The sequence below is a fragment of the Ictalurus furcatus genome, chromosome 22, assembly GCF_023375685.1.
Source record: "Ictalurus furcatus strain D&B chromosome 22, Billie_1.0, whole genome shotgun sequence".
Classification (NCBI taxonomy): domain Eukaryota; kingdom Metazoa; phylum Chordata; class Actinopteri; order Siluriformes; family Ictaluridae; genus Ictalurus; species Ictalurus furcatus.
Genome location: NC_071276.1, coordinates 16,031,966 through 16,046,078, shown reverse-complemented (window position 1 = coordinate 16,046,078; position 14,113 = coordinate 16,031,966). Strand labels below are relative to the sequence as shown.

Below are 14,113 nucleotides of genomic sequence, written 5' to 3'. Positions count from 1 at the left end.
AGTTCCATGTTTCAGGCAGGATTTATGGCTTTACATTAATACTGTATCTACAGTACACAGAAGGAGCACACATATTATCGGTCGCTTGGGACATCACGGGATTTGATTTTTCGAGTCCTAAACATGGGTCGTACATTCAGTCATTAAACCCTCCTTTATCACAGGATGAGGAGGAACAGGAGGAGGCCATCAGTAAGAAGCTGGCCCTCCAGAAGGCTAAAGAGGTGAAGGAAGTCAGCCCCATGTCAGCTGCTAGCATCTCTCTCGCAGCGTAAGTAACAACCCCACTGCTGCTGGAATGCATCACTTAGAAAACCACATTTCTTGTCTATATATGTTGTTTTTTATATTTTTTTATAAGTGTTATCCATGTGTCTTGAATTCTTAAGTACTGTAATGTCTAGTGTCTGGACTGATTAAATGTGTGTATGTGTGTATGTACATATGACGTACAGTGTGTGTATGTGTGTGTGTGTGTGTGTGTGTGTGTGAGGCTCATTTCTATGTATGTTCTGTCTTCAGTACAACACCTCTAGCCCAGACTATTTGATTTGATTGATAAGCCATGATGGTAAAAGGGATAAACATCATATTATAAAGGACATTAGGCTTGTAAAGGACATTCAAGTATTTCTTTCCACTAGTTATCACTAATACTACCTCTTAATCTTAACACATCTACCATACTGTAAATCCATGACTTAGGAGATTTGTTACACCAATAAATTACATTTCATTGCACGTTTTTTATTTATTTATTATAACTCTAAGTAGAATATTGTTGCTCGAATGGGCTTTAAGGTTGAAAAAAACAAACCTTAAAACATATAAGAAATAGCTGCCATGTCATTATGGCCAGATTGTTTTCCGAAACCGATATTCATCCCAACCCAGTAGTCGTTTTTGATTTGTTTAAGGATTATAGTGACATTTACATGTTGAATGTTCTTTGCTTGATTTTTGGTATCAGTTTACAGGAGTGGACAAATCATAAATTCATCCGCTAGCCACACCAGGCAAATAAAAGCTCCAGTGTGCTGCCGTAGACCTGTAACCATGGTTACCTGGAAACCCAAGTGACTAGAGTAAAAAGTGGTAGGTAGTGTAATAACGTATGAAGAGCTAGCTAGCTAGTTATGTGCGGTGATACAGAATAAAGGAGAGGAACGTGTTTGCGATCACGTAGCACATCGTGTTTGCGACCTTGACAAAATGTCAGCAGGTCGTTGGAGGATGTTTCGGCTACACATGAAATATATTAATCGAGTCTGGCTGGCGTCTTTCGTTTCTCTCTGGATTAGATTAAGCACGTGGTGACTATATGTTTGTGCTAGCAGAGGAGCTTTGCGCTGGACTTCATTTTAGTTTCCACATACCTTCGTCTCTTAACCTTATACACATTCATCTGTAAAAATCGTTCCACCGATTTTGGTGATACTTGGGCGTATTGTATAGAGGAGCAGGTGTCAGGATTTGCGAGTGCGAGCATTGAGGTGTGTCACAACACCGTGAAGCGTATTAAATTTAAACATAGCTACATACTAAATGAAAAAGTTTCGTTTTGTAAAAGTCAGCAAGGATTAGGGTTTTTTTTTTCTTTTTCTGGTCGTTGACTCTACTTGTCCATCAGGCAACTAAGAATAAAAACCTACAGTAGTAGCCTGTACACAAAATTTGCCCTGGACACCCGGCCTACTGATTTGTCCACCCCTGAGTTTAGATTTCTGTTCTGAATTATCTCTATACTGTATTTACAAGACATTTTTCCTTCTTCTATAAATCGTCTGCATCATAATATCAACCCTTTCATGCATAGTATCCACACTTATGGACGATTCATTTCAGGCTGTTTTTAGTAAAATGTCAGACATAACTCTCCCCCCAAATTGTTCCAGACCATTACTGCAGTTTAAAATAAATCATCATGCTGATTTCTGTTGCTCTCAGTTTGCATGTCTCTGGTATAGCTTTACTAGCTTTCTATAAATAATAATAAATTGTTCCCAATTCTAATGAATGCTATAGTTTTTCTAAAACTTGGGATTTTTGTTTACCTCCCAAATTAGCTATATCATGCAACAGTCCTAACCCACATACATTTTGGTAGTCAAGAATATTGCTATATTGTAGAGCTTAATGCGAACAATTTGTGTTTATAAACACCAGGAGGATTTTTAGTTTTTTTTAATTTTCAGGTGTTGGGGCACACAATTGGCTTAGTGGTTAGCACGTTTGCCCCACACCTCCAGGGCTGGGGGTTCAATTCCCGCCTCCGCCCTGTGTATGTGAAGTTTGTATGTTCTCCCAATGCTTCGGGGGTTTCCTCCAGGTACTCCGTTTTCCTTCCTCAGTCCATATACACGTGCATTGTACGCTGATTGGCATCTCTGAATTGTCCATAGTGTATGGATGGGTGTGTGAGTGTGTGTGCGTTGGTGTCCTGTGATGGGTTGGCACCCTGTCCAGGGTGTCCCTCACCTTGTGCCCCGAGATCCCTGGCATAGGCTCTAGGTTCCCTCGCAATCCTGTCCCTCGCCTTGTGCCCCGAGATCCCTGTGATAGGCTTCAGGCTCCCCCTCAACCCTGTCCCTCGCCTTGTACCCCGAGATCCCTGTGATAGGCTTCAGGCTCCCCCTCAACCCTCTCCCTCGCCTTGTGCCCCAAGATCTCTGTGATAGGCTTCAGGCTCCCCCTCAACCCTGTCCCTCGCCTTGTACCCCGAGATCCCTGTGATAGGCTTCAGGCTCCCCCTCAACCCTGTCCCTCGCCTTGTACCCCGAGATCCCTGTGATAGGCTTCAGGCTCCCCCTCAACCCTGTCCCTCGCCTTGTGCCCCAAGATCTCTGTGATAGGCTCCAGGCTCCCCCTCAACCCTGTCCCTCGCCTTGTGCCCCGAGATCCCTGGGATAGGCTCCAGGCTCCCCCTCAACCCTGTGTAGGAGAAGTGGTACAGAAAATAGATGGATGTTTTATCCTTTTTTACTCATGGTATTCCTACACATGGAACACATCTGTTTATTTATTTTTTTAATATAAGTCATATTTAGAACTTTTAGAAGTTAGAAATTCATATGATATGCAATTTTAAGTAACGAATCTGGATATTTTTCCAATTTATGCATGAAAGGGTTCATTTGGATAAACCTGAAGGATAAATGTGTTGCTAAATAGTATGTTACTTTTGTCATTCAGTTGAAATGTCTGTCATGCTTCAGTTGAGGTTGAGTTGACTTTTGTGGCGTAGGGCCCGAGTCTGTGACTGACATCTCCACCGGCTCAGGCCCTGCTCCGCTCTTTCTTTCCCCTCCGATCTTTTTTCCTTCTGTTCTTTCTTTGATTTGTGCCGTTTTATAAGGCTCAATGGAGGTGCGCTGTCGCACGGCTCCTCCAACTCCAGCTCTGATTCCCCGTGAGTTTCTTTACTCTCTTATCTTGTGCTCCTGCATTTCTCATCCTCCTCCTTTTTTGCAGTCAATCTCTGTCTCAAGGCCATCTTTCCATCTTCAGTCACTTTAAATGTACACTGATCAGAGCTCTGAATGTGCTGCATCTCCTGTAATGTATACTCTACTCTCTTATACTTGTCCATGTATGATACTTGATACAACATCAGGTGTACAGGTTAGATAATCTTACTACAATATATTGTATTCATTAGTTATTGTATTGATCCTTATACTTTAATTAGATATTAAAGCAGTGTGGTGCGGATGCTCTAGTTATACAGCCCGGCTCCAAAACTATTGGAACGGCAAGGCAAATTCATTTGTTATTGCTCTAGACTGAAGACATTTGGGTTTCAGATCAAAAGATGAATATTTGAAGAGAGTTTAGAATTTTAGATTTCATTTCCTGGTATTTATATGTAGACGTGTTAAATGAGATAGAGCGTAGCACATTTTGTATCAGACCACCCAATTTGTAGGCGAGCATAAATACTGGAACATGTGACTGACAGGTGTTTCTTGGTACCCAGGTGTGTCCGGTTAGACTGATTGTTTATACAATAAATAAGTCTGAATGTCTACTCTTGGTTTTAGCCTTCAGTTTCACATGTAAAGACTGCATTTGTTGTTAAAAAGGAAAAGCAAACTGGAGGAAGCTGCAATAAAAGCTTGAAAAAGCAACACAAAAGAAGAAACCAACAATTAGGTGATGTCAAAGAGTCGCAGGAGTGATACAGTTATTGCAAGCAAGGGATATGTAACCGAATATTGCGTTATTTACTTATGTTTACTTCAAGACTTATCTGTTCCTATACTTTTGCTCATCTGAAAATAATTGATTGGTCTGATGCAAAAGGTTCTTTGTTTTATGTTGTTTAACACATCTAGATGTAAATACCTGGAAATAAAAGCTGAAATCCTAAACTCTCGTCTCATATCCGTCTTTTCATCTCAAACTCAAACGACTTTGGTGTATAGCAAAAAAAAAAATTAAAAATTTGTTGGCCTGGCCGTTCCAATAGTTTCGGAGGGAACTATATACATAGGTCGTTATCCTTTTGGGCATGTTTTATTTGGTTAGAGATTAGGGCTAAACCGGGGGTATTCAACTAAAATTTGTGAAGGTCGAGTTGCATAAAATTCCTAGCTTAGAAACGTCTCAGGCTCTGAACAGACAATCCAACGCCTCTTTCCAGTTTAACTGGAACATTGAAGGAGCCATGTTGTCACTTCACTGATCAAACCAGAGAAGGTAAATAAAATGTAAAAGTCTGTGAAAACTCATTCTCAGTAAGCTGCCTTGAGCAAAATCATTTACATTAATATTCGACATTTAGAGGACGTTTGTGTCTGCGCTTAGAGAGCATCTCCATAGATGGGAGCTTTAGCAAAATTCTGCACAAAAATGGTTTTAAAATGCCACCGTGTCAGCAGATTTTTCTGTCACACCTCCTTCACCCACAGCAGCACAGGCGCATTGATTTCTTATCATGTTTGACCTTGGCACATGAGCTCTAAATGGGAAAATACTGGTGTACACCCAATCTAATTAGCACTACAGCAGTATTTACTATTAAATTATGCATATACATGCCTACACTAAATTACAGCTCTAGGAGAGTGGGCTTTCTACTGGGATGGATATTAGCTTTAATGCTGTGCTGTTCCAATTTAGCTCTGTTTTAGCTGGATGAACTGTATGTTCAGTGTTAGCTGTTAGCATAGCAGTGTAGTTGGCAGTTTGTCCTTTATTTCCTGAGCCAGCTGTGTGTATGTGAACAAGTGTTACTACCACAAGTGCTTTCGCTGGTGTCGAGTGAGTCAGCACTTCTGCCAACCAAAGCCTGGAGTGCCTGCCATCTGCGGGCACACACACACACACACACACACACTACACACACACAGAGCGAGCTGTTCAGCTATGCAAGACTAGATTTATTCACAGCAGAACATGCAAGATCTTTTGACATTTTATTGGAGCTTTGAACTTTTATTTTGTATTAAATCTCTCTCTCTCTCTCTCTCTCTCTCTCTCTCTCTCTCTATATATATATATATAAATTACACTTCAGAGGAGTTAATTACAGTGACATGACAAAGCAAGAAAAGAAGATTGCATTTATGTAACTAGTTTCTAAATGTACTTTTATTTTACTTTGTTTCTCCTATGATATATGTTCCTTTTTGCTTGTTCTGTGTCTATTCGTCTGTCTCTTTGTCTGTATTTTCCCTGTCGGGTGTCTCACTCTGTCTTCTAACCTTTTCTATGTGGCACTATGGGAATTCCTTGTGTCTGTGTGTGTGTCTGTGTGTATTTGACTGTATGTTCGTGTGTTTTAGGAATTATGTCTGCTCCCCCGCCCATCACTACTTGAGGTAATGGTACCATAAAGGACACTGCCGAGACCTCCTTTCCATACTCAAACCTGTATTGTATATGTATCTAAGTCATATGTACAAGCATTGCGCTCATCATTGTGATTGGTGTGTATACATGTGTAGACTGGAAACATGACAGTATTTTGCCCATCCTTCATTCTCTGCATCTGAGGTTAAACGTTTTGTCTTTAGTTAATTCCAAACAACAACAACAACAACAACAACAACAACGCTCATGGGTTTTGCACTCGATTGCATCACTTTAATGAGGTTTTAAGATTTCTCAACTCCTTGATTGCCATTTATTCACTCAGCATAGGGAGAACGAATCATGTATATGTATACATTTTCAAGGTTTAGCAGCGAGCACCAATTATCTCTATTATACAAGGCCTCTTCATAGCCGAGCAGAAGTATTTAAGTGAAAGTGCTGTTAGAAATGAAAATAAAACCCAACATGATTACTGAGTCAAGTTAATGTTCCTTAGCCTCTCTGAGTCGCCCCGACAGTCCTGTATTAGTAATTCATAATCAGTGCTGCGTCAGTGGTGTCTAGTTGGAATTCGATGTGTACATCATACACCAGCTCAGATATTTCATACATTGTTTTGGCATGAAAGAAGTCTAATTACACAGTGGCAGGCAGGAGCCACAGCCAATCATGAGAAAGCGAGTGAGAGAGTGTGAGAGTCTGATATGTCAGATTCAGGATTGTTTTGCTATTTGCTCTTTGGGCTGTTCAACTTGTGCCTAACATGTTTGATAGTCTGGAGAGTAAAATACACAGATTTAGTAATAAAATACATTGAGAACGCAGTTTGGGTACAGAAGTACACAAAGCAGAAGTGAGCAGACATGATAGTTTTATCCTTTATACTGTATTTCAGAGAGATAAGGTTAGTGAGCCTGATAGACGTGTGAATGTGTGTACTTGCAGCTGCTGTGAAGAACAACATAGCACAACTCACGTTATGAAACGCTTTTCCTCACGATAGTAGCTTGCAATAAATACTTTTCGACCAAAATCTTAAACCCAGCAGCTTCAGGTCTGGCTTGTGCTTGGTTGGAATGAAAGCCTGGTCCTTTGTGCCCCTCAGCCTCGAAGGACTTGTTTATAGAGTAACCTGTTACATGCTGCAATAGTTGTTACATATATATGACTTACATACTCATATACGATACTTTAGGTCTTCTGTCCTGAAACCGGTGAGACTGCAATAAGGTGTACCTGAAATAGATTTGTGAAAAGAGGAGCTTGCATGCACGTTTGTACTCTCACTCTCTTTCTTTTCAACAGGAGCGCATTCCTAATTATGATTACGCCTGAGTTTTTGATTGCTGCTAAATGATTTGAAAATGACACCACGCTAAGTATAAGGCAAAATAAATTACACACATCACACTTGAGAAATTAGGCCATGACTTTAATTAGAATCAAAGAAAATATGTTAAACCTTGTTTTAATATAAAATGACCAAATGCTAGCTATTTATAGAGCGGAATTTCTTAGAAACCGTCATGCTCGCCAGTGTCACACTAGCATGAGCAGCATTGCATAATGAGATCAGAACTTCACCAGTGTTCAGCGTGCAGTTTATCATTGTTTTACTGGTATTAGTGATTCAGATCCATTAAAAAAAAATGTCAGCGAGACCAGAGAGAAGGACTATAAAAAGCTCCACCATGACATTCAAGTCCGTATCAAAACCCTTGAACAGTAAGTCTTAGAGGAATGGCAACAACAAAAGGATTACCAAAAAACTTGCCATTGAGAAGATGCATGCAATCAATCCTGTAGTTCAAGGAAGGAGATTTATGGTATTCTTAGAGTTTCATCTGACCAGGCTTAATCCTTTGTACCCACCCCTTAAATGTCATGTTCCTTGCGCATCTAATATCTGTGTTTGGGATGCATGATGCTACGTTGGTTAGCTATAATCTGCAGGCATTTGCAGGCAAGAAATAACAGCATGTCGAGTATTGTAATTTGACATCCATAAAGACCCTCTTTTCTCTCACAGCAACAAAAGCACACACAAAAAAGTCCAGAATATGCATATTTTTTGCTTACATGTAGCATAAAAAGTATGGCTCTGTAATGTTTTTATCTGAAATGGACTGCAGAAAGACCTGGACGGTGGTAAAGAATTGTTTCATATTCGCTGACAGTAAAAGGTGGTCTTGACATGGATGGGCAAAGTTTATTTCTGGTCCCATATCTCGGTTAACTGAAAAGCTCTTATTGTAAATGAACCCCTCCTTCCATTGATTCCTCTCTTCTCCAGTCAAGAGCAGCGGCGCTCGCTGAAGATGATGTCTGTATGGGAGCAGCGCACCACGCAGATCCGTAAGCACATGCGAGCCAGCAGTGAGGCCCTGTACCACGAGGAACTCAACCCTCGCTTGACCTCCACTCAGCACCTACGGCCCGACATCACCACCCACCTGGACCGGCCACTGGTGGTGGAGCCACGATGCGACTGGGACAAGCCCAGGGATTTGAGAGTCGAAGCAGGCACACCTGAGGACCCCAGCCCACAGGTAAACCCTGATCCCCTTGCCATGGAGCCTCCTCAATCCCAACCCCCACGTAAACACCATCATCGGAGACGTGAGCGAACTTCCAATGAAGCCCAAGAAAATGGTGAAACTGGAGCCTCACGTCACCACATACACCACAGCCGCATCAAGGAGACTGAGGGCACACGGGCCAAAGATGGCAAGAGTGAGCGCAGCCACAGCCGTGATGCTAGAGGAGAACACAGACACCACCGTTCGCATAGGGCAGGACGCGAAGGCAATGGTGTTGTCTGTGCCAAGAGCGAGAGACGCTTGCACCACAGAGAAGGCTCACGCTCGGCCAAGGGGGATGGAGAGAGGAGCTCACGAGGGGAGGAAGGGGGCAATGGGGGCAGGAGGAGGCACCGGCAACGGGCCGGCAAGGCGCAGTCTGCACTAGAGGACGGGGAGCAGAGGGAGGATGGAGAGCGAGAAGAGGACAAGCCTCCAGAGCACAGGTAAAACACTGCAATTATTCCATTATAACTTTATACATCCATTATAGCTGAGTTTCACTATAACTAACCATAGTTTCAGTATAACACAGTAACTCACACCTGATTGTCATCAGATCGAAAACACCTGACTCTAATTTCACCTTCACATTAACTGCTAATCCTAGAGGTTCATATACTTTTGCCAGAGATATGTAATATACGATCATTTTCCTTAAAAAAAAAAAAAAATCATCTCATTTGTTTAATTGGGTTCTCTTTATCTGCTTTTAGGACTTGAGTGAAGATCTGATGATGTTTTAGGTCATATTTATGCAGAAATGTAGAAAATAGTAGTAAATTGTCACAAACTTTCAAGCACCACCGTATATGCTCCCGATGCTAACTATAAATATGACCAGCTAGTTTCTCATTATACTGATTTGTAATGACTGAAATAGCTTGGTTTCTCAGATGTCATATGCTGTCCCGATAGCTAGCATTAGCAGTGAAGGTTTTTATATTATTATTAATTAAAAAATAATAATAATATTTATGAATATTACTTAAGAATAATCAAAAAATCCTGTCAGATTATGTTATGTTAGCTAGATGTATAGCGTTAGCAGTCCTGAACTTTTTGGAATATCTCCTGTTTGTTGTTTGTTGGTGCTGGCTAGTTGGCTAAATTGAACAGTGAAGACTATTAACACTTATGAATATGACTTAAAAATCCTCTCAGAAATCCTGTCAGTTTTGTTTATGTTAGCAGGCTAGTGTTAGCAATGAAGTTTGCAAGCATTTATAAAATCCCTCTCAGAAATCCTGTAAGTATTGTTTATATTAGCAGGCTAGTGTTAGCAATGAAGTTTGCAAGCATTTATAAAATCCCTCTCAGAAATCCTGTAAGTATTGTTTATGTTAGTAGGCTAGTGTTAGCAATGACGATTCCAAGCATTTCTTAATAAGACTTAAATTCCTCTCAGAAACTATGTCAAGTTAGCTGGTTTTAGAAGGCAGGCTAGTGTTCGGAAAGAAGATGGGTAGCATTTATGAATTTTGTTTAAAATCTTCTCAGAATTCCTGTCAGGTTTGCTTATGTGAGCGATCTGGCTAAGATGTTATTCAGGAATTGAGCTGTGTGGAAACCGAGGTTTCTCACAACGTAATAATAATAATAATAATAATAATAATAATAATAATAATTTCCTGTTTTAGACAAACCGAAATGGGTGGAGATATGCTGCCTGCAAGTTCTCAGCAGCTTGCGGTGGGAAGTCGGTGGTGTCTGGAGAAACCAGAAGACTCGGATAACCAGCGGAATGTCAGCCGCACAGGAGGCCTGGGGGTCCACATCCCCGTCACCATCACCTCTCCACCTGGAGAGACCACTCTCATAGCCAGTATGCACTGCTCGTAATATGGAATGCTACAAAATAATAGTGCCATGACAAAAATGTTTTATCATGTTAATCTTAATGTTTCTAAATAAGCGCTCTATCCCTGTATTTAAGTGAACAGTATAGACAGCGAGACAGTGCCCATGACTGAGAAGAACCTGGAGGAGGGGAACCAGAGTGGTCCACGCCCTATCCTTCCTTATAGCTCCATGTTTATCTTCAGCCCAACTAACCCGTGAGTGTGTGTGTGTGTGTGTGTGTATGTGTGTGTTTGGTCATGTGTTTAAGGTATAACCTCATCCAGTGGCATCACTGTGGTGTTCCTCATGTTGTAATACATGGTATGTGATAGACAGAATAAAGCATCTAATCCCCTGTGTGTGTGTGTGTGTGTGTGTGTGTGTGTGTGTGTGTGTAGGGTGAGGCGTTTGTGTCACTACATAGTCAGCCTGCGTTACTTTGAGATGTGTATCCTGATGGTTATAGCTATGAGCAGCATTGCACTGGCTGCAGAAGACCCGGTTAATGCCAACGCTCTGCGGAACTACGTGAGTGTGTTTCATTTAAATTGTATAACTGTCTGATTACGCGTAATGTTAGTACAGTACTTTTCTCCAGCTTGTTTCAAGCTGTCTCTCTGAACAGAACTTCAACGTTCCCTTTTGTTTCGAAAGGTGCTCAAGTATTTGGACTACGTCTTCACCGGTGTGTTCACATTTGAGATGGTAATTAAGGTGAGCTCAAAATTAATTTAGCTTTTTTTAGACACTGGAAAAGGCAGGTGTTCTTAAAAGATATGTTTTTTTTTTTTTTTTAATGTTCTACGCTATATTTGCTTGACACTGGTATGACTGTGAGATGGCACTTTACCCTCAGCTTTCCATCTGGTTGCCATCTGTCTCCCACATCCAGATTCAAGAATTAATTAACATAATATCTTCAAAAAAGAATCGTGTATACCAAACATTACAGCGTTTTAGTCTTTAACATCCAACAGCCAGGGGCAGCTGTGGCTCAGGTGGTAGAGCGGGTTGTCCACTAATCGTAGGGTTGGCGGTTCGATTCTCGGCCTGCATGACTCCACGTGCCGAAGTGTCCTTGGGCAAGACACTGAACCCCAAGTTGCTCCCGATGGCAAGTTAGCACCTTGCATGGCAGCTCTGCTACCATTGGTGTGTGTGTGTGTGAATGGGTGAATGAGACACAGTGTAAAGTGCTTTGTATGAAAGCGCTATATAAGTGCATAACCTGCTGTGAGTTTATTCTTCTGTTGTTGTTGTTGTTGTTTTTTTTGCAAGATGGTGGATTTGGGCTTGCTGCTGCATCCAGGCTCCTACTTCAGAGACTTGTGGAATATTCTAGACTTCATTGTGGTCAGTGGAGCTCTGGTGGCATTCGCTTTCACGTAAGTCACGATTTTTCATTTGAATTCCATTTCAGCTTAGTTCATTTTCAGTGTAGCTTTCTCAGTTGTTATTGTTTTTAATATTTATATATACATATAGTTTTAATTTCTCTTTTTGATTGAAAGTTCATTAGGTTTAGTTTTGTGTCAGGTACCAGATCCTTAAGGGATCATTAACGGTACTAAAAAGTACTTTATTTGGCTGCATTTTTGAAATTTAATTACATGAAATATTGCTGAAAAATTGATATTGAAACAATATGTTGCTGTAACAGAAAAATAAAATGAAAATATGAATTACTTGTTTAGTCATTTCATTTACATTCACAATTTCTATTGTTAAAATGGAATATTGAAATTAGATCAAAAGATTAGATTAGACCCCCCCCCCCCCCCCCCCCCCCCAGTTTCAGAGATAATCTTTCTAGCTCTGGTACATTCTATAATAACCCTGCACAGTTTAAACAGCTTCATTTCTGCATGAAGATTATTCGGTGCATTAATGTGTGTTGTGTCCTGCAGCCAGACGAACGTCTTGTTATTATGACTTCATTATTATAATCGTGTTATTAGACGTGTGCTACATTCCTCCCGTTCATAAAGTGAGCTGCTGAGTGTAGCAGAAAATGATGAGTAAGAGTTTCACCAAGTCCTGCTGTTCAACTCCTGCTGTTTCGCTTCACTGGCGTTCTCTCTGTCAGAAGCCAGTTTAATATACGGACACAGCGTAGTCTCATTTCAGCGCTTGATTGGTGTGCGTTACATAGTGTAGAAGTTATTTTAATTTTCTCAAGATGAAATGTTTAGCGTAATAATTGTATTCCCAAAGGCTTTGAAGAAATGTTTTCTTAGACTTTGTTCTGATAGGCAGCTCAAATCAGATTTATTATTATTTTGGTGTATGTGTCTGCATTCGGAATGGCAAGGAATTTAACTGCATTCAACAACTAAATTTGAACACACTCTCTACATGTTAATATGGTCTTAAGCCTTAAATGTCTTACACATTGCTTAATTATTTCGGCATTATTGATGTTAATATGCACTTTAAAATGGTTCAAGGATCTTAACAGAAAATAAAATCAGAAATCGATTCGTAGCTTCACATCTGTGGGGTTTGGTGTCCGTTCTACTGTATGCTACAGGAATTCCTGATTATATAAACATGTACTAATTTATGCTAAAATGACAGAGAAAACACAGATGGACTGGTTGTAATGATAGTCCAATGATGATGAAAATAGTTTCTTGTTTTTACATTAAGAGCCTTCAATCTCAAGGGCTTATTCTGTTGAAAACTGTGGTCTCTCACACTTCCTGTCTCTCTGTGTGTTATTTCTGTGAAGTCGTGTCAGAGCCGCTGTGCGTATTGTACACCGTTGAGTGATCTTTTCTTTTCATGCTCACTCTCTACTCTCCTTCTTTCTCTCTCCTGTTCGAATGGCGTGAAGGAGCTTCATGGGGTAATGCCTTACTGTAACTCTCTCTTCACTCTCTCTCCTTCCTCTTGCTATCTCTCTGGCTCTTCCTCTCCCTCTTTTGTCCTCTTGCCTGTCTGTGCGTAAGTGTGATCATCGACTCTCTGTCATTCATTCATGTTTGCTAGATCACCCGTCTTCCCTGCCATCGTTCAAAACGAAATCACTGTGACGGACAAAACCAAGTCTCATTATCTCTTCCCATGATCTCTTTCCATATAAAACGTATGGTTGCATCTGATAACATTCTGAACACAGCCTGAAGCACCCAAATGAGGGCATCGTGCTCTCAGAGCTTACATGTATTTCAGATCAGTGCATGTGACTGTGACTCTGAGTTTGATCTGTTAAATCATGTTGGGTAATAAGGCTGGTCTGGCTCTCCTTCATTACTACACATCGTCAGCAAACAGAACATGTCCATTTTTCCATCTTCAGGCATGTGGGGGAATAAAAAGTTCTTCTAATGCATGTTATCATGAGGTTTACTGGGAGAATGCTGTCTATTGCTATATAGGTATAATGTGTAATGTATGATCAGTAGAATTGAAAGGCGTGACTCTGTAGAATCATCCCACATAACACAACAGGTTTTGTTAGAAAAGCAAAAATCCAATTCATGTGATGTTGTTTTAATAAGACAGAAACATTGTAAGCTGTTTTCAGGGGAAACATCAAGCACCCCTGAGCGGATCGTGGTCCTATTTACTGCATTTGAATAATTACGCAGTCAGAATGCGAGGATGGAACGTTTTCAGAGCCAATGAAAATCATATGAACTGGATTTTCTTTTTCGTAAACAGCTACTACATGTTTTCAACTATGTATTTCTTTGAACATGAGAGATTGTGTTTGTGAGGCTGCTGTAGAGTGGAATGACTGCAGTTTGTGCATCCACCTACAGATGCTTTCTCCAAACCTGACCGAAAGGAGTCATCGTAGCCCTTTTTTTTTTCTCCCTTTTTAACATTGCCAAAATGGTCTCTCAACCTGTTCCATTGATTTGACTGTT

The 14,113-nt window shown here is 40.7% G+C and overlaps 1 protein-coding gene across 2 annotated transcripts in view; it reads left to right on the top strand.

The window, feature by feature from the left end:
- Positions 1-14,113, top strand: part of cacna1ba (calcium channel, voltage-dependent, N type, alpha 1B subunit, a) — a 137,920-nt gene that overhangs the window by 77,972 nt on the left and 45,835 nt on the right. For both annotated transcript variants that reach the window (XM_053610569.1, XM_053610568.1), the window contains exons 18-25: positions 165-271; positions 5,787-5,822; positions 8,111-8,842; positions 10,037-10,221; positions 10,333-10,453; positions 10,637-10,766; positions 10,893-10,952; positions 11,517-11,623. In XM_053610569.1, coding sequence (XP_053466544.1) covers positions 165-271; positions 5,787-5,822; positions 8,111-8,842; positions 10,037-10,221; positions 10,333-10,453; positions 10,637-10,766; positions 10,893-10,952; positions 11,517-11,623 — 1,478 coding nt within the window. The remainder of the gene's footprint in view (positions 1-164; positions 272-5,786; positions 5,823-8,110; positions 8,843-10,036; positions 10,222-10,332; positions 10,454-10,636; positions 10,767-10,892; positions 10,953-11,516; positions 11,624-14,113) is intronic.